Source organism: Trichoderma camerunense, assembly GCF_050948025.1.
Source record: "Trichoderma camerunense strain CBS 138272 chromosome Unknown V8C40scaffold_39, whole genome shotgun sequence".
NCBI lineage: Eukaryota > Fungi > Ascomycota > Sordariomycetes > Hypocreales > Hypocreaceae > Trichoderma > Trichoderma camerunense.
In genome coordinates, this window is record NW_028145331.1 from 1 (window position 1) to 25,050 (window position 25,050).

The window sequence follows — 25,050 nt, forward strand, 5'->3', positions numbered from 1 at the left end:
TAAGTAATTATAAAATTATTATAATATTTTTAATAATATTTTTAAAATTATTTTAGATTTTAATATTATTATTATAATTACTTTAAACTTTACTTTTATAATTAATATTATTATTTAAAACTTTAAAGCTTATAAATTATTAAGTTTTTAATATTTTATTACCTATAGATTTAAGTTAACTATTTAAATAAAAATTATTATTATATAATAAATTAATATTTATATATTAATATAAATAATATTTTTCCTAAAAAATAAACTTTAAAGTAATTTTATAATTTATATTAATAAAGTAATTAAATTAATAAATAAGTAATTTTATTATTAATTATAAAAAAAAATATTTAAATATTTAATTTAAATACTATTATATTAATAATAACTAGCTATTTAAGTATTTTAATAAATAATATAAAATAAACTTATATATTTAGTTAACTTAAATTAAATTAATAAATAAAATATTAATCCTTCCTTAAATTAATAAATAATTTATTAATTTATTATTAAATTAAGAAATTATATCTTAATCCTTTCCTAATTAATTAAGGGATTAAAGTTAATCTAGTCCAGCCAACCTATTGGCCTATTATCGCGACCTTAAGAGCCGGGTCGTGACATCTCTCTATTTTCTATACATCCATAAATAAATATTTCTCCTTTGTACCAGTCAGACAAGCTCAACTTTGTTACTAATCCCACTTGCCAATTGATCACGATGTTAGCCAAATCCCCTGGTGCAACTGTCTTCTCAGTGGCTGTGAGCTTTCGGAAGATGAAGCTTTTCCACATCACTAGACACGGTGTTCCAGTGAGCATGATTCTGCCAATCAATAAATGCAAATCCAGTTTCACCAATTAACTCTTTTAAGGCACAGGCATATTGGCATGTAATAGCCATTTTCGGATTACTACTATAGACAGCGATGGGACTGAACGTAAACTCCAGATATTAGGGACCGGCATCTAATAACCATCTTGTAATAATCTTAAAAGATACATATAAGATTGAGTAAGCCATAGGCTAATGACTAGTAGTAAATCGACCGCACCGCATTGTATCTATGCCTGCGCAAAATACCGTAGTGATCCTGCAATTATGACAACGCCAAGACCTAACAACGTAACTTTTTTAACAGAATTTAACAGTACCATAATCTCACCCTGCCTTTGGCTCTCGCTGCGCGATTTGCTATCATTTAAGCGTGGGAACGGAATATCTGGGACGTCTTTGCCCAAGAACGCGCACAGAGGTTCCCATCCATCCCCCATGGCGTACTCCAATCGCTTCGCTTCTGGTATTATTGCCCTAATCTGCCTATAATATTCGTCATAGACTTCGCGGGCATGCTCTCGGATTTCAGATACACTTGTAGCCTTGAAAAATCCGTAATTCACCTTGAGCATGGCCTCGGCGGCTCGCGATCCGATCACACTCCCGATAAGGAAGACGAAAATCTGCTGCCCTGGGGAGAACAACTTGTCCAATACCCCTGCTTGGTAACTGTTCCACCAGCTATCAAAATCTCGCTGAACAATGACAACTTTCGCGTCAGGGTAAGCCTGGATCAGCTGATCGGCGAACGGGCAGGCTAAATCGGTAACTATGTCGTACTCGTTCCCCCAGAGATTATCCCAATCACTTCGCGTGAATCGTGACCTGGGACGCGCATTAGGCACAGTTGGCCATGTCGCTTCTGCAGCCTGTTCGATTTTGTCCCACGGATTTCCTAAAATATCCTCTACCCCGTGGTGAGTCTTGTAGCCCAGGGTCCTATATGCTTCTGCGAGCGACCGCGTTGCCATGCGGAAGAGGGCGACATGAATGACGAGGAGTCCTTTTCCGGCATGATTATTGTTGAACTCTTCCTTGTCACACATAATGAGATCAAAAAGCAGTTTTCCGTAATATTTGTGGTTGCAGAGAGCAGTGTGAGCGCAGTGTAAGGCGAGTTATGTTGCATGCACAGAGGAAGACAACAGTAAATGCTTGCAATTGAGAATTCAGTGATGCAAAAGTGAAAGTAAATCTGACAATAACCCCAGCATCACAACCCAACGTTTTTTCTTGCAACACGCGTTACGAAGCGTGGATGGCCAATCAAATCATAGAAACCAAACTACAAAAGCTCTTTATGACATGGAATAAAGAAAATCGCGCACTGACTGCTAATAATAACTAATAGAAGGTAACAGTGCTTTACAAGTTTCGTAACTAGACCTATACAAGCTTGGTCACTTTATCTTGGATAACATGAAAACAACTTTGTAGCAGTATTTCAATACTGCAGGTTAGGTCTAAGTAATAGTGCTCACTTGGAACGCCAAGGTGGGCATTGGTAATGCAACAGGACATGGGGGTTCTTGTCAAACCGGCTATACAATGTATCTTCAGTAGCAGCAGCGGGGTAGCAACTCCTCTTGCTCCTGTCCCTTGAATCAATTGGTTATTTTTGGAGAAACGTCTCAATTCACCTATCTATTGTATATGAAGTAATTTCACCATCAGTCTTAGTTGGATTTTGCCCAATTATTTTAATAGACTAACTTTCTTCATAACACGGTAGTAAGTAGTTGCAGTGGAACTAGTCGCGGAGCAAGGAAAGCGGGTGCTGAGAAATCAGCCTCAAGGCGGAATATGACTAATTGTATAATCCCTATGCGGAGTACGGAGTAACAAAACTTTATATTCTGAGAAAGACATCCGTCAACTGATCGACTTCCTGGCATCTCATTTGTTACCTTTGCCAGTCATGAGTAGTGAGCAATCGATTAAACAGCATCGTCCGCGAGGCCGACCACGAAAAGAGGTGGCCCATTCGGCACACGATGTAAGTGAACTAAGAGCAGCGAGTAACCCCGGGGATACTAATTCCATTCCTCCAGGCGCGAAGGGCTCGGGGACGGAGAGCCCAAAAGGCACTTCGGGAGCGAAGACAGCAGCATGTTAAAGCGCTCGAAGAAAGAGTTACTGGCCTTGCATGTATAATTGAAGAGATGAACGCTTCCTTCCTGTCATTTGTTGATAATACTTTTTTCGGTTCATCGGATGTTAATCCTGCGCTGCTCAAACATACCATGGAGAGATTCTTAGGGCTGGCTCAAAGAGCGAATCGCCTCGTAGAAGATAAAGATCAAGTTCACATGGACCGTCAACAAGGGGTCGATATTAGCTACAATACTCTTCAACTATCTCGCGTGGCGTCTAGTCCCATGTCTCTCCTCCCAGAATCGAGTGGAACGATGGATGCTTTAACGTTATTACAGCAGGTATCTAATACAAGTACATCTATGATGTTACCGGATCTAGGACATCAGCTCTCTTTAGATCCTGCCACTTCAATCACTTCGATCACTATCGAGCCTGAGCTACCCGATATACGTCACAACCACCTTTGGGGTATTCCCAAGGACATCTCAACAGACGTGACAAGCGCTATACCATACATCCTCGCCGGCCGTGATAGCTTCTCTTCGTTCCTCTATTTTGAGACGATCGCTATGGTGGGGAAGGCCCTTCGGGGAGAGATTCCCCAAGACATCTTGAATAGCGTTCTTCGGTACAAGAGACGCTATGCCACTTTCTCTCAGGTCTTGGATGTTGTTACCGAGGTCATGAACATGTTGCTTCACGGAACAAGCCGGAGTCCCAAGGTAAAAAGTAGAGTTCTGGAGGAACCAGAGACAAGTTTACCAGATCGGAGACACGTGAAAAGTGCGATAGCAAAGGAAATCGCATCGACGGGTACCCCAGAGGTCGAATTCATGAGCACATGGGAGGTGGAGCGATATCTACAGAATGAATGGGGATTGCTAATCAATTCCCATTATGTTCGAATATCGTCGCATTCATCGATCCGAACGCGGCCACATACAGCCTCGCCTTCTACATACCCGAATCATTTGCATCGGTTCGCGCCACACATTGTCCCAGGCTTTACAAATCGGAATGAAAAGATATTAGAGGCGAGAATATTGATTGAGAAATTGAAAATAGGTGCCATATCTCTTGGCGAAGGACCAAGATGGCATCATTCTTTCATTGATCATGCCGTAGGATCATTCCTAACGGAGATGAGCATGAGTATCTAGATTTCTATAATTAATTAATAACGAACAAGATCTGTCATTGGGAATCTTGTGTAGAGAGATATGTGAGAGTATAAGACTCGGGAACAAATGATACTTTGTTGTAACACCAACGTCCTTATGTTGAGTCGCAACCTTTCACACCGCTCGTTCACCAAGCCGTCTGACTACAAGGCATACTAATATACGAGGGAGGCGTTTTTTATATTCAGTTAGTCAGGAGATATATTGCTGTTCCAGTCTTGATACCCTTTAACATCATTGCTTAGAATAGCATCGTGTGTGGATGCGGAGGAGCGACAGAGGAAATTACTAGTTACAGAGTGGAATAACACTACGAACCGGATTATTAACTATTGCAATAATCACCACAAAAGTTGAGTCAATTGAATTATGACACGAAAACACCCCATTTATTATTAATCGGTCGTACATTAATCTGCGATGGAAAGGCTCCGAAATGGATGCTGTAAGGAACCTATGAATAACCATCTCTATGAGATCGGGCCGTGTTAATAACCCAATATCCTAGCGTGAGCCCTCTTCCCAAAACCGGATTTACGGAGTCTGTTCAACTTGGCTCTTAGCAAGCGAGATGTGGGTCTATTTCTCGAACTGGCCATCTCTGTGCTATTCCTCGAACTGGCCATCTCTGTGCTATTCCTCGAACTGGCCATCTCGGTGCACTGTGGTAGTTGCCGCTATGAATACTAGGTTTATGACGGGTATCTAATGGATTTATGGGTTATTATCACGTTTATAAATGAAAAAATGCTAGTAGGGAAATTTGCTTGGAAATAAAAGAGTGTAAAGTAGAATCGACAGAACAAAGGGAGTTGCTGAATGACCCATTGAGCAATCGAGGAATAAATGCTCGACGAAGGATCTATAAGCCCTTCGCGCCAATTGCATAGCTGAATTGATTCAATCTGATTCACTCTATCCAATTAACATTAACATGGCTGGAGATCTTGTCCTCATGACTGGAGCCACGGGCTTCTTGGGCTACCTTACCATCATCGACTTGCTTAAGCACGGATATCGCATTCGTGCTGCGGTCCGTTCTATGACTAAAGCGGAAGGAATTCTCTCTGCACCAACCCTAAAGAGCCTCTCTCCAACTTCAGAACAGCTCTCATTTGTATCCGTGCTAGACATGAGTGCTCCTGGCGCTTTTGACGACGCTATTCAGGGGGTCAAATACGTCATTCACCTCGCTGCGCCGATTCCCAGCTGGGGAGAAGGTGAACAAAACTCCTCTATCCTGGAAAAGCAATTCATTTCTGCATGCGAAAGAGGTGCTATTGAGATCCTCGAGGCGGCGGCAACAAAATCTCATGGAACTGTGAAGCGAGTCGTAATGACTAGCACCACTGGCGCCATCCTACCACTTCCAGTTGTCTCAGGCCTGAAACGCGACTTAGAACGAGTTTGGACTCCCAACGACCGAAACGCACCTCCGCCACCACCCTATAGCTCAGAGGTTGAGGCTTATCTTGCTGCGAAGAAGACCGCGCTCCTTGCTTCAGAAGCTTTTGTCCGAGATCAAAAACCGCTTTTTGACCTTATTACTGTCGTCCCACCATGGATATGGGCTCGTGACGAGCTGTCGAAGGACAAGGAAACCATTCTCCACAGTGGAAGTAATGGGGTTCTTCTGAGCCTATTGACAGGGAAACGATTCGAATTCGAGATGGTAGGGAATGCCGCGTATGGAGAAGACGTTGCACGTGCCCACGTCGTCGCATTGGACCCTCGTGTCCCTGGTGACCGTACGTACGTAATTAATCGCGAGATAGTTTGGAACGATGCGATTACCATCGCAAAGAAGCTTTATCCAGAGGCTTTCGAAGATGGAAGACTAAAAGCGGGAAATTGTCCAAGTTTCGTTATTAAATGGGATATAAGCGAAGTAAGTTCAAGTCTAAGCTTGTCATCTAAATATATATTAACTCACTTGTCTGCCTACAGACAGAGAACGAGCTTAGTATTAAACCTCAGCCGCTTGAAACGATGATAGAGAGCGTTGTTGGCCAGTACCTGGAGCTACTGGATAAAGAGGTAGCCTGAGAACAGTGGTGATGCGCCGTTATAATACGCGTACCTGACTCCATTTATAAAGTTTATCTACTTCGTCCCTTATACTATAAATAGTTGAAGTATGGTAAAACATCAGAATGCTAAGAAAACTGTATTCATATATCGATGATAAAAATCCGCTGATTCTTCACTCCATGCACGGCGCGTTTGAGTCTCCGAAGAAAATATACACCATTACGCGGCATCTTTTTGCAGGCCAAAGGGATTAAAAGCACGCTAAATTATCCTTCGTACTGTTCATTAATATTGTGACCGGGCAGAGCACCACGAGATTCCCTAGCTAATAGATGACTTGATCCGCTGGGGTACTTTCTTCACAAAAAGTCTCCAAGGCCTGTGTGGCAGAGGAAATTAAATAAATGCCATCAGGTGTTCAATCCACTTATAAGCCTCCACGTCAAAACTTGTACCTTCAATTTTACAATTTTATGACTGGTTATTAGAAGTTTGAGAGCAGGGTCTTCTGGCTACATACAAGACTTTCATTTATGAATGTATCATGGTATAATACTCCCACCAAGTCCAGATTCAGCGTCTACATTGTAAATGTAAAGATTTAACCTTAATGAAGTAGGTGGCCTTAAAGCACAGCGCATATTTTTTTATACGAATGTGTTCCTCTAATAGCTATCAGCATAAAGGTGTCATTTACTCTTATGGTTAAAATTGAAGATACACCTATTTATTTGGAAAGACCATGATCCGAGCCAGGAGCAGAATTCGGAATATCTCTAATCTTAGCTTAGCTTGTCGCTAAACTTACGTCGGGATTGCATTAGTTTAGTTTTAAAATTATTTTTTGCACGCCTGAATCACTCTTTGATAGCTACTTATGTTGAGTTTATAATACGGCTGTCGTCATAATTGTCGAAATCTGACATCAAGAACACACCACCGACCAGCCCACCAGTAGTGCTTCAAAATCTCATATTGAAGACCTTTTTTTCTCTTTTCTTTTTTTTTTCACCTTGGTTATTTCTCGATTTCCATTTTACATTTCCCCATTGATCATTTCCTTCCTGACCACAAGTTGAAGTCAAGACGAAATGGAGCCGCTTATTTTTGTCGTTCGCCACGCTGAAGCGGAACATAATGTAATCATGGATTTCTCGCAACGAGACCCACCATTGACCTTGAAGGGCTTTGACCAGGCATCACACCTGGCGAAGACATTTCCGGAACCTAGCTCAATCTCCGTCGTCCTCACTTCGCCCCTCAAACGAGCTCTACAAACTACCCTTCAAGGATTCTCACAGGTTCTCGCTTTAGATAGCGTTGGTGAGGATGGCCAACACGGAGCCGCTAGATTACTAGTAGATCGAGACTTGCAGGAAACAAGCGATCTACCCTGCGACACGGGCTCTGATCGCGATATTTTGGAGAAATTATTCCCAAACGTTGATCTTACCACGTTGGATAAGGATTGGTTTATTAAAACCGGCATGTATGCGGCGGACGAGAAGGCTGTCATTCTTCGGGCCAAGACCTTTCGTAAGAAGCTATGGAATATTGCCAAGTCTGTACAGTCGGATCAATCCAGTTCGTCGAGTCAAAGGGCTATTGTAGTAGTCACGCATAGCGCGTTCATGCAATATCTATCGCAGGATATGAACCTCAATCTTCCACAGGCGGGATGGAATTCATTTCGCATTCAAGAAAAGCCTGATGGAGAGATTGTTTTATTATCTACTTAGGAATGCATAGTATAGTCCGTCCTGTCATATAGTATTTATGTTTTTGAACGCTCGGGTGGACATGACAACAAATCAATACCATGCCAAATACACTGATTGAATGTGTTCATGTACTATAACAAACTTTGATGTCCTTTCCAGGTATCTCATGCGAGGTCTAGTTGTATGACGTTGCTACTCCTTGGAATACACTCACTACCATGCTCATCAAAGGAAATGGGGTGTTAATATAGGCCATTGCATATTATTTCTAATTATTATACATATCGCAAATAGCCTAATCGTAGACTACTCAGTTCGCTGTAGAATACCCACGCTCATTATACCATCAAGACTTTCCGACTTTACTATTTTGTGAATGCTTTATTCTCTGAGGTCTCCATCCAAATAGTTCCCAAGCCGAGTGCTCTACACGCTATTGGGAACAACTGCTGTTTCATTGAGGCATAAGTTTGGGTCGGCAGCTTTTGCCTCGTATTGTAAAATATCTCCTCTGGAATAGACGAGTCTGCGTCGAATCTTGTCTAGTAGTGAGCAAAACTTGTACCCTAGCCAGATGGACCTCTGTAAGCAGCCCGGCATCCCCGTTACCGTGCCTTGATAGCAAAAGGAAATGCTTGTCTTACTAAATAACTTATGGACTGGTCATCGTGCACGAAACACCCGCAATGTTTAATAACTGACATTACTTGCAACTGTATTTTGATTGAGCAATGTCCCGCTAGATGTCCTTTGACGTGGTTCGTGGGGGATGCTGCTGATGGTCACTGGCCGCACCCGAAGACTTACGTACGACTATGCCTATAATCTGCAGTGGGTGTGGGCGAACTAGTGTAATATCTCAACAAGGCCCTCCCCCATCTAAAGGGCACGTACCATTACGTGTCTCATGCACGAGCCCTGCTGTTGGCTGCAGTCTCCTTGATGTGAAATCCGTGCTGTTGGCTCTAGTCATCTTGATGCAAAAGTTCTGCTGTTGGCACAATGTAGCTATATTAGGACCACTACGCACTCTCCAGTGATGTCTCTAATTCCGCCTATGAAACTGTAATCAGCCGCTCACTCGAATGCCCATACAAACTCTCAGAGACCAAGACGGCACAGCAAGCTGATGCTATCCATGGCAAAGATCATCTTACACTTTGCTTCTTCTGCTTCCTTATGCGATCTCTCCCCATATCAGCCCATACAGTCCTGTGGTTTATTCTCCGGCATTTGAAATATCGGACTGGATGCCTAAATATAATCACAAACTGTATCGCCAACTGTTGAGAGTAAACACGATACTCCTGCTTAAGAAAATGATCTTAGCTCTGCTGAAGTTTGGAGATCATGCTGTTAAATTTAGAAATAATTAAGTCATATGCACTTTGTCTTGCTATTAAATGCTAGACCTAATGTTAAAATGTTGCCAGACTCACATACTACTCTAGTACCCGGACCCAATCCAAATCAGGAAAGATGAAGCGTCGAGAGAACTAATTGCAGCAACAGTTCGGAGCCACACTAATGATGAAGCTAATGTGACGAGCACCATGTTTGCTTCCGTTTTGGTTATGACCTGCGTTCCTTTTGCCATTGGAAGATAAAGACACTTAAAATGCACACTGATAGCGGAGTAGGAAGTCGGAGCAAACGTGGATAGGAACAGCCTGGAGGATGCGGAGACCATGTTGGTTCAATATGGTTTGATAGTAGTCAGGAACTATGCTGGCGTTATACAAGGATCTTTTGGTAATGGAATTTTTGACATGAATCCTTCTAGTGATCCTGCAGACGTGCAGAGATAAAGGCAAGCTGATAAAAGCACCCCTCTCTCTGCCACAACCCCGCCCGGATGCTACGGGGACGGGCCGGTGAAACAGATCGAGATCGTGGCCCTGGTCTGCCAGCTCTCGGTTTCGGCAACTTGGCCGTCAACTAAGCTTTTAATCTTGCCACTTACCATTGCATTGTTTAGCCCTCTCTAGTAGCCAATGCGAATTTCACTAAGTCCCCCGCTACAAAGACTAGCCCAACATCATCCGCAAAACCTAGCTACTATGTATTCGTACTGATTATTTATTTATTTTGTGCTATTTTAATATCTCCGAGCAATGCTGGGGCAGTGTCTGGTGGAGAAAACCCGCCTTGCGCAACCCCTCAGGTAGTGTCTGAACCCAGGCTTAACCCGGTTCCCGAAACGCTACTCTGATCAAACACCCACACTTTGGAGCATTCTGATCTCACTCTGCCAAATCAGTAACCCATCCTAACGCTTTTAGTCTTTGGGAGTGTAAAAGTATGTATTCTCTAGCACCCCAAAACAGTTTCCATCATGCACATAAGTTGTTGGCCCGTGAGGATCAGCAGGAGTTGTACACTTGTCATTTAGCCACACGCTTGCGTCTTTACCGTGCCACTTAACGGAACCTGTTTTACCAGCATGGTCCATTAACACGGGTACGCAGCGCTGGTCAGGACCCTCCTCTGACGATTCAAAGTCGTTGCAGTTTTTATCTGAGAAGTACTCAATTTTCCAGGCTGCGTTAATTCGGACGGCAAGGATGGTGGTAATAAGAAAATATGAGATTTGCATTTTGTCTGAGAGATTAAGTGTCAAGAAGCAGCCTAAGAGACGACTTATTTGTGAATGGAATAACGCACATAAAGCTTATGGAATTTGGCCTTCTTTTTAAATGTTGTGTTATAGTTAGATGTAATATTTGTTATGTTATCTGAGAGCTAGAAACATGAGTGGCGGCACTATTTATACATGAACCGGGGCCGATTCAGTTTGCTCCTAGAGATCACTATGCCTGAATCGCTGTTCTACAAAAGGACCGAATTTGATATGTGTTCCCCGATTATCGATTGGTGCCTGCTATTACAAGCAGTTTCAATGTATTGTAGCATGCTATTGACGTCATGATCATATGAATACGACACCAATAGCATCTCGTTTATATACGCTGTCGGTCCTTTCTTCATTAGGTCCTGCCCGGCGATAAATTACCGGAATCTTACCCATTTGTTGTTGGCACGTTGATTTCTGAATTTTGGGTGTGATCTGACTCACTGGAGTTAGACTCTACGTATATCAGCGTGTTTCAAGGCAGCCATGAGTTTAACAATGCCAGCAGTGTGAACTAGATTAAGGGGAGAAAAGTTATAGTATATTCGTAATCTCGACTTCACAAGGTTACCTTGCGAGACTAATTCAACTAATACACTAATGCCTGAGAACAAGTTAAAGCTATGTAGGCTATTTAAGCAGCTCCGAGCAGTTTTAATAGTGGCTGTCCTTTGTAAGATCCGTTTAGTTTTTTAATCTGAGGGAACTAATTGTGACCACAAGTCTTTCCAAGTAAAACACAATACTGCTTACTTGCCGCATGTGATTTCACCGCCTCCGGCATCCTTGACGTTGACACCGTTTTTATTCTCGCCACCCTTAACGGAGACGGTTTGATCAACGGTACCCGAGCCGCAATTTGGCTTAATTTTGACATCACAGTATGGAAGACCATTGCTGACGCCAAAATTGATGCATTCAACGTGAGTAGTGAAGAACTTATAACATTTCTCCGAGACTGACTTCCCCTTGATTGTTTCGGATGCCCCCTCACAGGCTCCGTTGGCGGCGCTTTTGTCGTAGACGACAAGTTGCCACTCATCGTCATCAGCGCGAACAGCCAACGTGCTGTTGACATCAGTAGAGCCATTATTGTAGGATGACTGGTGCGCAATAGTAACATCAACGTCTGGAATAGCAAAGCCAATCACAAGACAGAGCATCGAGCTCATTAAAAGATTAACGAAAAGGTGAGCCTACATATTATGAATCGCGGTTAGTATAGCTTGTGCCTCTTAAGGTTTAATAGACTGACCTTCATTTTTGAAATGTAAAGCACTGTTGCATGCAATGGGAGTCGACTTTAAAGTAGTATTGTATGCACTGGAAATTGATATAGCGCAAGATAATTTGCGAAGCCTGAGCCTTTTGTATCGCTCCAAGTTGTGTGCAAAATGGCTCATGCAACCCTGTAGACAAAAGGAGAGCCATCGATCAACAACTTATTTCCATATCTGGGTGTGTGGCTTGCATGTCGGCAATAGCCCGATTTATGTCAAACCATCAAGGCTGCCAGTATATCGGGGACTAGCGTTCTTTCCAAAACTGCCTTGGGCTTGGAAAATCGCCACCGCTCACGTGTGCTTAAAATAAATCACTACATCACAGAATACTTGCAAATATTTTTAATTTCTTCTCTTTCTCCTTTTATATCTACATCCATTATCTTAGTATCACTGTTAATTTCTTGCTCTTACTTAACGCATTACTAACTGAATGTTAAACGGGAAAAGCTTCTCAGCACTACGCTATGTCGAATACATCGCCCCCTTCATCGTCTTCAGGCCCCACGCAGGGCCGTAAATCGGGGAAAGATACAGAAACTTTCGAAACGAAGCGGCACAGCGATGCCAACGCAGAAGAACGAAGTCAAAGTACAGCTGCTGGACAAGGTAGAGTGTGATTTTACCCGAGGTTCTTACGTTCATTCTCCTGATCGTCGCTACTTTAGACCGCCCCTCTGCGAGTATTGGAGCCCTGAAGCAGCCTGATGAAGAATGGGACGTCATCGCCGAAGAAGAGGCGGCTGAGAGCCGGAATGCCCGGATACCCAGAGGGCCGGTAGTAATTGGGCGGGTTGGAGAAAAAGGATCTAGTCGAATTATCTACCTTCGACAATTTGTAAACAAGGAAAATAGCGAGTAATGTTAATACCGCTAACATTTCGAAGGCTTTTCAAGTTGAATAAATGCATTATAGTACCTTTCGATATACTAAACTCTATTTGTGGATGGAAGCTTTGTACCTCGCACTCTTTCTATATAATGAGAGCAAGATAATGCAGACAAACATCCAAAGGGCGCTGTACATTAACGTGATCCTTACGTTTCTAGGTTTCATCTTAGCTTGACAGGTTTATGGTTACTACTTACTAGTAACATAATAAATGAGAGCTTTTATTTCTCTTGTCCGTACATTTAAATTAGTGCAGCCTGTAGGCTAACTGGTGCAGGGAATGCTCCCGCTTGTGATATATGCTGATTTTTACGTCATTAGTTAGATTTGATGTTGGTTATTACTTATGTATACAATTGTTGGCCGTAGTCCATGCAGTGTGCCATTTGAGTCACACAGCCACGGGGCAGTAAAATTATGCACCTAAACTTCGTAGTCGTTGTTGGTTGTAGTGTTTGTCTACGTGTCAAATAAGCACAAGGATCACGCAGTGTGTAACTCCATAATGTGGTTGGTTGAGTCTGTTTGTTAAAGAGACTTATGTTGTAGATTTACGTCATAGCTGTCGAAAACCAACAAATATTCCGCTCTGTCCAACACACGACGTACAAAAAGACTTCGGTCAAGACAGTATGAATATCCATAGAATTGTAAAATGCGAGTCGGCCCCAGACATGCATATGATTAGTAGTCAACCAAAACTCCGGACTGGACTATCATAACGCCGGCCCCAACTACGAAGGTCTCTAAGGGCAGAGTTGCTTCCGAGTTGTTAAGACATGTGATTAAAGGAGTGTAGCCACAGACATGTGATTAAAGGAGTATAGCCACAGACGTAATGTTTTTTCGATAATGCTACGTAGGCGGCCTAGAAAGGCTAAGCTTTGCCACCTATTATGCTTGGTGTAACAAGGGTAGTGTCCTGTCCCGACGTAGTGATCGGAATGGTCTGGTCTGGTCTGGTCTAGGAGTCAGACCAAACCAGACCAATCCACTTTGGTCTACAAATTCTTCAGACCGGTTAGACCAAACAAGACCAATAGGACTAACTCGTTTGGGGAGATTCCCTTAGGCGGATTAAAATCCCTACGGAGAATGAGGTGGAAGTACTATAAGAAAGGAAGTGTACTTTTTACACTATTCATTGAAACCATCGTTGTCATTCTCATTATCCTCACTGCCACTAATCATCCTCAACTTGGAGCTCTCTATACCAGGCCCGAAGTCTACAATATCTGCCTTCATCCTGCCACGGCGATCGGTAACCGTAAGCTTTGCGCTACTAAACAGCCGCTCGCACTCGTCCGACATAGATGAGATGGCAAACAAATCCAGGGCGAAGCGGGTAAGGTCTCTTTGGGAGTCATACCGGGACAGCCAGTACGCAATTGCCTCTTCGCAACCTGCCTCGTCATCATGCAGTCAATCCGTAGAAATGTATTGTTCGTACAAATTAGTAGCAGAAACTGTGGCGTCAATTCGAATACGCTTGTGTTCCTGCTGACGATCAAATGCTGGATCTGATGGCGGCGTTATCTCGACTGGATACCGTCCCTTATACTCCGTCTTCCAAAGCTATTTCACGGCCAGCTGAGCGCTTTCAAACCACGTGTGCTTCTCCTCGTCGCTTGAAATAACCCATTCCTGTCTAAACCATGCCCACTTTCGGTATGGGTCGAGGATTTGGGCGGCATAATACTCCGGCGGAAGGTCCGTATCTTCTGGAAACCGATTTTGCCAATTCAGTTGCTGGTTACTATAGTACTCGGCGCACTTAGACCAGGCGGCATCTGCGCAGCTTTGAAGGTACGTCCACGTGAAGTTGTTGTCATCTTCGGTGTGGATATCATAGTAGTGATCCTTCGTCTCGCTTATCTCTCGAAGAAGGCAGTCCAAGGTTGAAAACCAGTCAGCAAGTGACGCTTTCCTCCCCTCGGACAGCAAAGTTGCAGCGTAGAAATCTTTTAGGGCGAGTTCAATCTTTTCAAGCTCGAACCAGTGCTGCCCATCTAGTTTGAAGTTGGTGATCCCTTGAGAGCCTTTTGCAGGTACGTGGCGAGCCGAGAAGAGCTCTAAACGTTCCCGAACATTCAATGCGCGTGTAATTGTATACTTCTGCTTACTTTTATCCTGCAACATCAAGAGTAAAACTGGATAGAGGTGTGTGCATGAACAACCCCCAATATCTCATTGCGCAACATCATAACATCTCACATCACTTGTGATGTCTTCTTGCCCCTCGTTTCAAAGAGTGGTCACATTCTACTTAACCGCCCAACATGCGTAGCTTGCTTTTATGCTAAGCGTCTCAGAGACGAATTAAGACCTGTAATTGATCTTGCTAACCCGTGATGACTCCTCGCTACACACACCATCTTGCAAGGCAATTGGCTGTTGTATCATCTTAGTCTGATCTCGCGCAACATTACGTGCAGGCAATTTACAATTCATGTCAATCGTACAACCCCTCAGTAATGAGTGAAAGAATTACAATTCACCCAACAGACGGTTTGCAGACAAAGGTTCCCCAGGATCTTTGTCTATACATCCAACTGTACGTCTAAACACGACCGGCTACTTCTTTCACGATCAGTCGGCCACGTATAGCACAACGCATTACACATTGTGCCATTGGGTTTTCAACTAAGGTATATGCATGCTAAACTCACACTCAGGTAAGATTGTTGATTGTATGGTGCATATCACCTCGCAGATGATGGCCCACCAACCACAACGCTACGATCACGACCAGTGTCTTTGCATCTGATATTCTGCAGAAACGTAATCTTTACCTAACCATATCAGGTTGTATTAGGGTTGTCACAGTGTGTTTTGTGACTATGACTATTGATCAAAGAAAAGAAGATTGATTAAAGATGTCCATTAGATTTAAGGTTGTTGAACTGACAATCTTCATACCTGCTATATGGTCATTGGATTTCGTCCCCAACCGTGCCACCCTGATTATACTGAGACGACCCCATAATTGGTTTCTATTGTATTTATACAAACTTCTTCAGAATGCGTCCGGTCATCCTTGCATTTGCCGTGGCTCTTGGTGGACTCGCTGTATCCATTGAGGTTGACGGGACATCAATTAATACCTGCCAATCCCATGATTCGGGTTCCTTTTTCGAACTACTATCCGGAAGTTGATATGAGGGGGAGACATTCGTCAGTCTAGAACCCAGGGGTTATGAACCAAGCGGCGAGTGGAAAGGCTCCAAGCATTGTCTCTCGGGATTTTGCATATACTGGACACGGCTCCGTGACATTGTGCTGATCACAAAAAATTTTAAAGGCCACGGTATCAGGGGTTAAGTGTCGCAATTGTCAGAATCGCCTTTATTCTCACTGATGAACAAGCAGCAAGAACACGACATGTTCTATGAGAGTGAGATACCAGGGAAGCGTATTGGACTCATTGCTAAGAGACTGATCCGAAAAGGTGAAACTGTCATGAAGCGGCAGCCGTCATTGCTAGTACAAGTAGAAACACAAGCTAGGATGGACGTACACGTACGAGATATACTTTATGACCAAGCAATGGACGGAATGAGAGACCCAGACCGCAGTCGTGTCATGGGTATGATGGGCAGCGACCTAGGAGACAAGATTGACAAGAACTGTTTTCGTTTACGGATAAATGCCGATAAAAATAGCGATAGTGGTGATCATTACATTGGCTGTTATCCCGATATCGCCAGGTTAAACCACGATTGCATGTTGAAGGATGAAAGCTGATATTGAGTGTAAGACCTTAGCACGAATTAGAACAACTCGCTCGTCCAGGTGACTGCTATGACTGTGCCTGCCCATCCTACCTTTACATTAGTCCTCTCATACAGAATTCTTTGGCACTCAATTCATCACTCATTTTCTTAGACCTAGAGGCTTTTGTAACCGTTTGCCTTTGTTCAATTCTGTTCTTTCTGCGGAATTTTACCATCACTATGTCGTCTCGTGTTCCGCTCCTCACGAACGACCAAGAACACGATATCGAGAATGTGCCTCAAAATGAATATTCTTCATCGTACCATGATGAGCACGGAGACAACGACACATACACACCCAAGACTCAATATTTCTCGACAGCATTTCGATTACTGATGCACGCCCTGGCCTTCTGGGGCATCGTATCGTTGGGCCTTTAAGTTTCCAAGGCTCTGCAGCCAAGCACCTCGGTCGAATACTCACCACACATGTCTAATTCGCACAAAGCTATTAGTAGGATTGATGGGTATCATCTTGAAACTCTTCCACCACTTCTTAACCTGTGCGACTGTGGTGACTCCATTCGGGAGGCTATCTCACGGAATTGTATATACGACACACTTGCCACAGCCTGGCTTCCGCCATATTGTCGAGACGAAGAACTCACAGCTGAGTTTGATAAAGCTGGGCCTGGGCCTGATGGTGCTTGGGCATATTTTGCCGATCAAGAAGGCAAAGTCCCACTGAATAGGAGCGAAGTTGCAGCCTTAGGTGATAAAGGCGGTTCGTTTTGGGCATCGCGGGATTGGCATATTGTTCATTGCCTCTTCTACTGGCAAAAATACCATCGTATGCGATATACCAAGATCATCATGGACTGACATGGAGGAACGGTTTGACAGTCTGCATCATGTCCAGCATTGTGTGCGCCTAATACGCAATCCAACGCCAGATCACTTTTTCCTCATCGAGGTTCCGGTGACCATGAATTCGAGCAAAGATGCCTGATTGAGTTTTCTGAGTATGCTATTCAATGCCCTGCATCTGGGCTGGGGGCGCAGATCTACGTCGAATCATTAGCGACGTCAACGGAATGTATACAGTATTTTCGATGTTATGAATAATCTGCCATGCCATACATCATATTATACACCATAAAGATAGTTCAAAATCTTGAGCAATGCTAAAGGACATACGGGCGCATCTACGTGCAGTTGCAAAGTTTACTACGTATAGCCCAATACATGTGAGTGAGGACGGGCCATGGCCAGGCTGTTTCAGCACTGCAAGCATCCATAGTAAAGGCGCTTTCAGGCCCTAAACGAAGCTCCAAGTCTCCGCCATGTTGCGCATGCACACACGAGGGACGCCGACAGGACAGGCACCAAGGTCAGACCTAAAGACATTCCTTCGATAAAGCATGGAGGTTGGTGCGGCCCCCATGCCACACAGCCAGATAACGCGGGGAGTAGCAGAGTGCGAGATCAGGCACCAACTTGCTCAGGCGCCTGCTATTGCGTGCTGGCCGCTAATAATGAGCATCGTTTGTTGGAATCGAATTGAATGCAGTTCTTGCCCCAAATGGAAGTCGCCGTGCCGTGTCACCACGACGGTTGCAATATCAGGAACAGGGTTCAACTGCGACGGTCTCAGCTATACGTTCCCGTTAAAACGTGGCAGGTTAAGTCTACTGTAGGGGCGTTTGCATTCACTGCACCGCTGCACCTACTCGTATCACAACCCATCTCCAGGCCGGGCTACTCGGATGGAAGCCGTCATGCGATGTGAACCAACAGCGAAATGTCATGAAAGCGCGTGATAGGAGGCATGTTCTGATTAGAAAGACCGACACAGTACTGATTTACTCCCGCAACATGGGGTACGAGCCAGGGCTAAATGTATGACAGGATATAGGATATACCAGCGACCGCGCTGTCTTCATGCCTCGACCGCTCAATAATCGTGAACGTATTTATTTTTTCAGTACACGAAGTTTTCTTGCCTACTTCCCTAGCTTTGCCATAATGCCATCATTTGAGCCAAATAGCGGTCGCCTTAGTAGCTCTGCAGAGGAGCTGCTGTCCTACCTGTTCTACCAGACCCATCTTGAAAATCACTTAGCTGGTATTGAGTATAGACAGCGGATGTTGGAACACTGGAAGATACCTTCTGGCTCTAGTGTTCTTGAAATCGGATGTGGCCAGGGAGAATTCACTGTCTGCCTCGCTGACGCGGTTGGACCGGCTGGTAGAGTCGTTGCTGTTGACCCAACGCCTGCTAGTTAGGGTATAAGCTCCTCATTCGCCATCATTCCATAATGATTTACATACTTATGGCTCACTTCGCTCGTTCTAGCAACGCCCTGTGTAATCGAATCTCAGAAACACCTCGCAGCTTCCCCCATTGGCGGTTGTATCACATTCATCAACGATACTGCCCCAAACTATGTGGCATCCCTCAGACAGGACACGCCACGATTCGACTATATTCTCTTGGGTCATTGTGTGTGGTTCTTTGAGAAGCCACATATGCTTCAAGAGCTAATGGAGACACTACAACCATGGGCACGATCCGTTCTCATTGCTGAATTCAGCTTCTCAACCTCTATACCCGCGGCCTTTCCTCATGTGCTAGCGGCGCAATACAACAGCACTGTAGAAGCGTTGTTGGGCGATCGTGAAGAATGGAACATACGTTCGCCATTAACACCAAGTCAAATGACACAAGCAGGTGAGAGGGCTGGATTCAGACTGGACTCGCACAAGACCATGACGCCTGGTGAAAAGAACCGTGAAGGCTCACTGGAGGTCCGAATGTTGCTCAAGGCTAAAGAATTCGAGGATGAACGGCAACTTGTAGAGCAGCGTCATGGTCCACGCATCGCACTGATGTTGAATGGTCTAAAGGATGCTGTTGCCGAGAGCGTCGAACGGTTGGGCGGTGGTGGCATTGAAGCAGTTAGAAATATGAATGTCTGGCTTGCAAAATTTGATGTAATAAGTAAACCCGTGTGATGGAGGGTGATTGCTGACGATGGACTGCAAAGTATATACAATGCCATCCTCTTACCTCCGCAACAGGATAGAGAAAGGGTTTGGTGGCCAAAGGATCAGCTTTTAAGTTTGCAATATCTAATACATATTAAATGCGAGCCAACTATCTAATGTCACATGAATGAATGATGGGTGATATTAGGCAATGGTCAGTGTGCGCCGTGTCCTCCGACTGGTCAAGTCTGGTCTGGTTTATACTGCAGCCAGCCAACCGCTGGAATCCCCAACAGCGACCCGCCGTCAGCACCTGTTAACCTGCTGCTCTCATCCCGTCGTGCCATGTCTGTGCATTTCTGTTCCGTACATTCTTCATCCACCCTGTTCTGTGCGTGATATCAGAGTATAGCTAGCAAGTCGGCGGCCAGATGCCCTCAGTCACCTCAGCAATGGAAAATAGAGAGGCAAGCGAGTCTACACGCTTGCTGCGTCCCCAAGATGGCCATGATTCAGCACCGCAACCCTCGCTTTCGATCGTCCCGAGTGCACGCCACACAATCCTCGTCGTGGCTGCAATACAAATCGTTCTGAATATTGGAAGCTATGTTAGTTTCGCAGCCCAACTGGCCATATTGCAGGATATTGTCTGTAAAAGTCACTACGAAGAAGGACAATCTCTATCCATGGACGACGATCGATGCAAAGTAGATGCTGTGCAGAGCGAAGTCGCGTTCATTAACGGTTGGAAAGATGTGTTTGAGATGCTTCCAGGTACGTTTGGCGGTCCGAAAATATCGATTTAATGAAGGGAAGAGTCCAAAAGCTAGCGAGTGGTGCGCTGACTGAGCTGCCAGCCATTATCCTGGCAGTTCCATATGGAGCTTTGGCAGATCGCATCGGGCGCAAAAGTGTCTTTCTTCTCGCCATTGTAGGCATAGGTATGAATGACCTGTGGATGCGAATGGTCTGTAAGTAATTGTCTATCTCTCAAACGCACAGGATATTGCTTCATTGTACTGAGGTTTATCAGTTTGGTTCTCCAACTTTTTCCCCATTCGAGCGGTTTGGTTCGGCGGCTTGTGGCAAATCATAGGAGCTGGCGCTGCATCTCTGTCATCTATCTCGCATGTCATGGTTGCCGATGTTTGCCCAAGCGATCAAAGGTAATGGTGGAATTCAATTTTGTAGCTTTCCAGGTTCAGGGCAAAACTGACTATTCCTTCTTGCGACGAACAGAACGACAGCCTTCTCGCAGCTCCAATCGGCCATTATGATTGCTCAATTTATCTTTGTCCCCGTGGGAGGCACATTGGTATCCATCAACCCTTGGATTCCCATGATGATCTCCTCCGTGGTGACTGTTCTAGGTTTCTTTGGAGCGCTGATCTTCCTCCCAGAGACGCTGCAGTCGACAGAACGAGACTTTAGCAGTACTAGTGTTACTGACAACGACCATGGCGATCAAACATCACCCACAGGCACCAAACATGGCTTTCAAATTCGGTGGACGAATTTGGTGGCAGGCTGCGCCGCGATGATGAAATGGGTCAAGCAAAACTCGCGACTAGTTGTCGTGCTTGTATGCTTCTTCCCATGGAGCATCGGACAGCAGGCAAGCGGAACTCTTCTTTTGCAATACGCATCAAAGCGCTTAAACTGGTCCTTGGGCAAGGTACGTATATCATCAGTAGTGTCTGTGGATGGCGCACATTAACCTAACCACGGACATATTAGGCTTCGTATCTCGTGTCCCTTGGGGCGGGGATTAATTTGATTGTGCATGCGGTCGGCATTCCTGCTCTATCTACTGTCTTGTTATGGCGTCTCAAGCTGCACGAAATCGCCAAAGACAAGCGCATTGCCCAGATCAGCGGGGTTTTCCTAGTTCTTGGGACAAGTATTATTTTCGCTGCAGGATCTTGGACTATTCTTGTCCTTGGCCAAGTAGTGTATAGTATGGGACTGGCATTCAGCGTCCCTGCGCGAAGCATAGTAACCAGCATGGTCGAGAAAAGGCATCTCGCAGCACTTTATACAACAATCTCGGTGCTGCTATATGGTGGTATGCTCACTGGTGGGCCGTTGTTTGCAGGGGCGTTTGGCTGGGGGCTCCGTCTAGGTGGGCTGTGGATTGGGATGCCATATTTGATATCCTGTGGCTGCTTTGCTTTAGCATTACTGGCAGTTTCAACGGCGCCGGCGGCGGGTAAAATGCCACGTGCGGTGGATAACGAAGATGGAGACGGCGTGGATTCAAGCGGCCCGTAATCATGAGAAGTGCAGATCTTGATGGCCCTATGATGTACACAGACTAGATGGCGTGGGCAACTTACGCTCTTGAACGGTATATCGTCGATTAGTGTCTCACAGATATAACTACATTACCATTTGTCCGGGCCAAATTTCTCTCCCGGAGGCAAAACAACTTGTACAGCGGTGTGTCTAGCATCCATCGTGGTTTGTGTTACAGTATTTTTCCACCATTGTGGCACATGGACACCAACCAAAGTGAGTGCAAATATAACAGTCGTTGACATAGCGAGCCCCAGGTCTAGACCAGAAGACGTCAGATAGTTCAGTCGACTCCACCAGCGACAGTGATATGTTTTAATAAGACATTGGAAGACGAATCCCACAATGCCCCACTACAGGTTCATGGTCAGTAAACCAGAGTTAGCAAGAAGGATGCATGGCTCTTACTGAGAGATAGTTCAACGGCGTAGCTGGCGGGATAGACCCTGCGCCGCCAAGAACAAGAGGGACAATGATGTGCTTTGCTAGCGCATATCTTTGACCGGGGAGATGGACAGCTATTGTGGCGACAGCACCCAAGACGAAAAACAGAAGCAATCCCGAGTAGATTTGACCTGGTGAAAACAAGGAGGCTGGCCCGATGAGGCCCCATAAGACAGATGCTTGAATATCCACCTATTAATACTATTGTGCGGGATAACTGTGGTAGATGATACATTCGAAAAGGCAGACGTACATGAGAAGAAGACTCTTCCACCAGGGCAAGTGACGTGTGACGGCTGCTGGGGGTCACACATTTCATCAACATTATGAATGGCCATATTCAGCACTAGAATTTGGACTAGGCAGGACACGAGCGTTGCTGAAAGCTGGCAGACAAATGTGACTCGTGGCGGCAATTTCATGTAATGCCCAAACTTCAAGTCCACCACAAAGTCTAGCGCTTGTGACATGGTCACATAACCAAAATTTCTGAAACTAGCAATACATCAGCGCAATAACAATTAGTCTAATACTTCTGGCTCATGGTCTTACATCATTAACGCTATGGGCTTTCCTGGTTGTATATAGCCAAAGACAAACTCGGTCAAGACATTTAGCCCAATTTGTGTGTTTGTGACGGCTTGAATTATGCCAATTGGTATCGCAAAGATTGTCGATATTGCTATTGCGAGGAAGAATGCCCATAGGGGGAAGCTTATGGGGTAGATTAGAACTGTGGTCAGCGCTAATGAGAACATCTTGCGGGTGTTAGTGAGAGTTATCGTTGATTGACACGGATCTTTCGCGCCACAAAGACGTACAATAGCAAAAATGCTGAGATACCACCAATGTGGTACTTCTCTATATTTGAACATGAGTTTCATGTGAATATCTGGTTTTTCATGCGCGCTTTTAATATATAAGGACCATATTCTATGCCGGTGCTTGAGCCAGGTGTAGCAGACCAACGAGACAACGGTTGCAAAGGACAGGCCGTAGTTGATGGCAAAAGTAGTACTACAACAAGGTTAGCTCACAAGGGGCATTCGAATTCATGAAAATGCTTATGGATACCTAATAAAAACGGGTGAGTAGGATTCGTACGCCTGTTGATCAAGCGTGAACATCGGAGATAAAATGTGCGTTACGTTGTACCTAGCACCTGTGTTGTCGTAGGGCTGCGAATCGCTTATGGGCAAGTGGGCGGTATACCATACCCCTGTGTAGTGCAGAACCGTAGATAAACCTAAATAGAAGATCACAACTCCCAAAACTGTATTAGCGATAGCCGGCCTGGTTCGCTAATCTTAGCATTCCCCGAGTCTAGCTAACTAAGCTCATGGAAAGATCCTCACCAAGGTGGTATCAGCGGCGATCCGACGTAGCCCGCAATCTGAGCCCAGTCAAGGGTAAGTGGGATAAGAGAAATCCCAGTGGTGCCTCCGAATAGTTGATTGACGACGGCATTACTAGGGGCAGCCCAAGTAAGAAAGGCAGGGATACTCAAGCACTGCATCAGAAAGCCTGGAATGAAATAGTACACAAACATTGACATCGCAACTATGAAAAACCATCGAAGCTTGGGCATGTTTCCACCGAAGACGGCGGGATCTAAGGCAGACTGATTTGACTCGTGCATGGTAGTGAGCAATGAGACAACAGCAAGATTGCTTGGCCAGATCATTGATGCAGGGAATACTAGATACAGATTAGCTGGGGTGATGGAAGCTTGCCCGACTTTATTGGGCACTCCTACCCAGAAGCTTTCTTAGCATGCCAGCAATGCCATACCCTGAACATTGTGTCGAGACGATGAGGAGAAGCTGGTACAAAACGCCGAAATCTTGCTTATAGAATACCAGCTGTGCTAAGATCACACCCGTCGCGTTTGCCACTGAGAGAGCAACACTAGCCATGATCATGATAACTGAATGCTCTTTCATGTTGAATGGCCCAGGATTAAGATCCAATTTAAGACCTGAAGGCGAGAGCTGTATACGTTTAATAGGCATACACGTCTCCCAAGTCCGACCCAAAGCCCAGCCGAGGAACAGCACTATGAGTGATCCAAGGCCTATTCTGGGGGACCGCAAAGAGAAGAGAGTATTGAGAGCGGCTCCAATAACACAAGGGCTCAAGCCGATTGTCCAAGCCCTTATAGTGTTGTATGGCAAATGCTCCTCATCGAAATTTCGTGCAACGGCTCGCACTTCAGGATACGGCGAATCCTCGACCTCACAATCATCTTCCTTATCGGAGAATGATTCACCAGAAGCCAACATATCATCGGCTAGAAGATGATCATCTGGCCGATCTGAGATATCCAGATTGTCTTGGATGCCACTGGTCCAAGAAGGCTGTTTCGTTGAAAGCGGCAAATACTCCTGGTCTTTGGTTCCAGTTTCAGACCGCATAGCGGACAAAACAGAGCATATGCTGAGATACTAAGCTCTTAATAGACACGATAAATGGAAGAGGAAAGACGAAGAGCAATTATCAAGGACTTCATATAATGCAGCTGCGCCAGCACTTGGGCCTGCAGATGGCTTCAAGTCACCTACCGCCGCGGTGCTTCATAGTCCTCGTGTGGCTTATCAGAGCCTCTTTGAGAAACAGACCATCTTTATTATAAGTGTGTCCGGTGTCATTGATCCTTCTTGCTCTAGTGTTGGTGCGGCCGGCAACATCCAACACCTCAGCGCCTGGGCCTGCTCGCTGTAGGTCCATACCCCTCTCTCCACCCAAATCCCACCCCCACAGCGTTCGAGTCACCCCTGAATGTATATCAAGCTGTTGGCTGATCGCACCATTCGATTAGAAAGTGAGCAATGAATCCTTTTCAACCTACAATCTCATTCGTCGTCCAGCCTGGCATGGGCTCGGGCTTCTGCACTTGCTGTAGTTAGCCATGGGTGCCAAGTGGTGTCCTTTAAGCGTG

The 25,050-nt window shown here is 44.9% G+C and overlaps 11 protein-coding genes across 11 annotated transcripts; 6 read left to right on the plus strand and 5 right to left on the minus strand.

Annotated features, from left to right (window-relative positions):
* Window positions 1-895: 895 nt before the first annotated feature.
* On the minus strand, window positions 896-2,080 carry V8C40DRAFT_259647 (sulfotransferase family protein). Its single transcript, XM_083219019.1, has one exon. It carries the CDS (start codon window positions 1,879-1,881, stop codon window positions 1,063-1,065), a length of 819 nt encoding a protein of 272 aa, XP_083066918.1. The 5' UTR covers window positions 1,882-2,080; the 3' UTR covers window positions 896-1,062.
* A 673-nt stretch (window positions 2,081-2,753) lies between these two features.
* V8C40DRAFT_284996 (uncharacterized protein) lies at window positions 2,754-4,150 on the plus strand (the record flags this gene model as incomplete). Its single annotated transcript, XM_083222268.1, has 2 exons — window positions 2,754-2,831; window positions 2,887-4,150. The coding sequence occupies 2 exons, from the start codon at window positions 2,754-2,756 to the stop codon at window positions 4,090-4,092; spliced, it is 1,284 nt and encodes a 427-aa protein (XP_083066919.1). The 3' UTR covers window positions 4,093-4,150.
* Window positions 4,151-5,047: 897 nt separating this feature from the next.
* On the plus strand, window positions 5,048-6,159 carry V8C40DRAFT_285000 (NAD(P)-binding protein; the record flags this gene model as incomplete). Its single annotated transcript, XM_083222269.1, has 2 exons — window positions 5,048-6,001; window positions 6,061-6,159. 2 exons carry the CDS (start codon window positions 5,048-5,050, stop codon window positions 6,157-6,159), a joined length of 1,053 nt encoding a protein of 350 aa, XP_083066920.1.
* Window positions 6,160-7,079: 920 nt separating this feature from the next.
* V8C40DRAFT_259650 (phosphoglycerate mutase family protein) lies at window positions 7,080-8,186 on the plus strand. Its single transcript, XM_083219020.1, has one exon. The coding sequence runs from the start codon at window positions 7,236-7,238 to the stop codon at window positions 7,881-7,883; it is 648 nt and encodes a 215-aa protein (XP_083066921.1). The 5' UTR covers window positions 7,080-7,235; the 3' UTR covers window positions 7,884-8,186.
* Window positions 8,187-9,822: 1,636 nt separating this feature from the next.
* Window positions 9,823-10,593, minus strand: V8C40DRAFT_259654 (uncharacterized protein). Its single transcript, XM_083219021.1, has one exon. The coding sequence runs from the start codon at window positions 10,459-10,461 to the stop codon at window positions 10,144-10,146; it is 318 nt and encodes a 105-aa protein (XP_083066922.1). The 5' UTR covers window positions 10,462-10,593; the 3' UTR covers window positions 9,823-10,143.
* Window positions 10,594-11,021: 428 nt separating this feature from the next.
* On the minus strand, window positions 11,022-11,992 carry V8C40DRAFT_156078 (uncharacterized protein). Its single transcript, XM_083211376.1, has 2 exons — window positions 11,753-11,992; window positions 11,022-11,693 (listed from the first exon to the last, which is right to left on the minus strand). The coding sequence occupies exons 1-2, from the start codon at window positions 11,756-11,758 to the stop codon at window positions 11,247-11,249; spliced, it is 453 nt and encodes a 150-aa protein (XP_083066923.1). The 5' UTR covers window positions 11,759-11,992; the 3' UTR covers window positions 11,022-11,246.
* Window positions 11,993-14,247: 2,255 nt separating this feature from the next.
* On the minus strand, window positions 14,248-14,811 carry V8C40DRAFT_271680 (uncharacterized protein; the record flags this gene model as incomplete). The annotated part of the gene is made up of 1 exon (XM_083220288.1): window positions 14,248-14,811. One exon carries the CDS (start codon window positions 14,809-14,811, stop codon window positions 14,248-14,250), a length of 564 nt encoding a protein of 187 aa, XP_083066924.1.
* A 1,814-nt stretch (window positions 14,812-16,625) lies between these two features.
* Window positions 16,626-17,394, plus strand: V8C40DRAFT_278849 (uncharacterized protein; the record flags this gene model as incomplete). The annotated part of the gene is made up of 3 exons (XM_083221119.1): window positions 16,626-16,808; window positions 16,845-17,201; window positions 17,275-17,394. 3 exons carry the CDS (start codon window positions 16,626-16,628, stop codon window positions 17,392-17,394), a joined length of 660 nt encoding a protein of 219 aa, XP_083066925.1.
* A 716-nt stretch (window positions 17,395-18,110) lies between these two features.
* On the plus strand, window positions 18,111-19,394 carry V8C40DRAFT_259659 (uncharacterized protein). The gene is made up of 3 exons (XM_083219022.1): window positions 18,111-18,239; window positions 18,294-18,672; window positions 18,742-19,394. The coding sequence occupies exons 1-2, from the start codon at window positions 18,192-18,194 to the stop codon at window positions 18,669-18,671; spliced, it is 426 nt and encodes a 141-aa protein (XP_083066926.1). The 5' UTR covers window positions 18,111-18,191; the 3' UTR covers window position 18,672; window positions 18,742-19,394.
* V8C40DRAFT_278851 (MFS transporter) lies at window positions 18,930-21,644 on the plus strand (the record flags this gene model as incomplete). Its single annotated transcript, XM_083221120.1, has 7 exons — window positions 18,930-19,396; window positions 19,643-19,688; window positions 19,790-20,147; window positions 20,231-20,344; window positions 20,407-20,519; window positions 20,632-21,048; window positions 21,111-21,644. 7 exons carry the CDS (start codon window positions 18,930-18,932, stop codon window positions 21,642-21,644), a joined length of 2,049 nt encoding a protein of 682 aa, XP_083066927.1.
* A 113-nt stretch (window positions 21,645-21,757) lies between these two features.
* On the minus strand, window positions 21,758-24,645 carry V8C40DRAFT_285002 (OPT oligopeptide transporter domain-containing protein; the record flags this gene model as incomplete). Its single annotated transcript, XM_083222270.1, has 8 exons — window positions 23,869-24,645; window positions 23,468-23,810; window positions 23,187-23,405; window positions 22,934-23,129; window positions 22,665-22,870; window positions 22,366-22,607; window positions 22,077-22,291; window positions 21,758-22,021 (listed from the first exon to the last, which is right to left on the minus strand). Exons 1-8 carry the CDS (start codon window positions 24,524-24,526, stop codon window positions 21,758-21,760), a joined length of 2,343 nt encoding a protein of 780 aa, XP_083066928.1. The 5' UTR covers window positions 24,527-24,645.
* Window positions 24,646-25,050: the final 405 nt, after the last annotated feature.

Coding starts and splice junctions, on each gene's coding strand:
- V8C40DRAFT_259650 (XM_083219020.1), top strand. CDS start 7,236: ATGGAGCCGCTTATTTTTGTCGTTCGCCACGCTGAAGCGGAACATAAT.
- V8C40DRAFT_259659 (XM_083219022.1), top strand. CDS start 18,192: ATGAAAGCGCGTGATAGGAGGCATGTTCTGATTAGAAAGACCGACACA. Junction 18,240..18,293: donor TGATTAGAAAGACCGACACA/GTACTGATTTAC, acceptor AATGTATGACAG/GATATAGGATATACCAGCGA.
- V8C40DRAFT_259647 (XM_083219019.1), bottom strand. CDS start 1,881: ATGTGTGACAAGGAAGAGTTCAACAATAATCATGCCGGAAAAGGACTC.
- V8C40DRAFT_259654 (XM_083219021.1), bottom strand. CDS start 10,461: ATGCAAATCTCATATTTTCTTATTACCACCATCCTTGCCGTCCGAATT.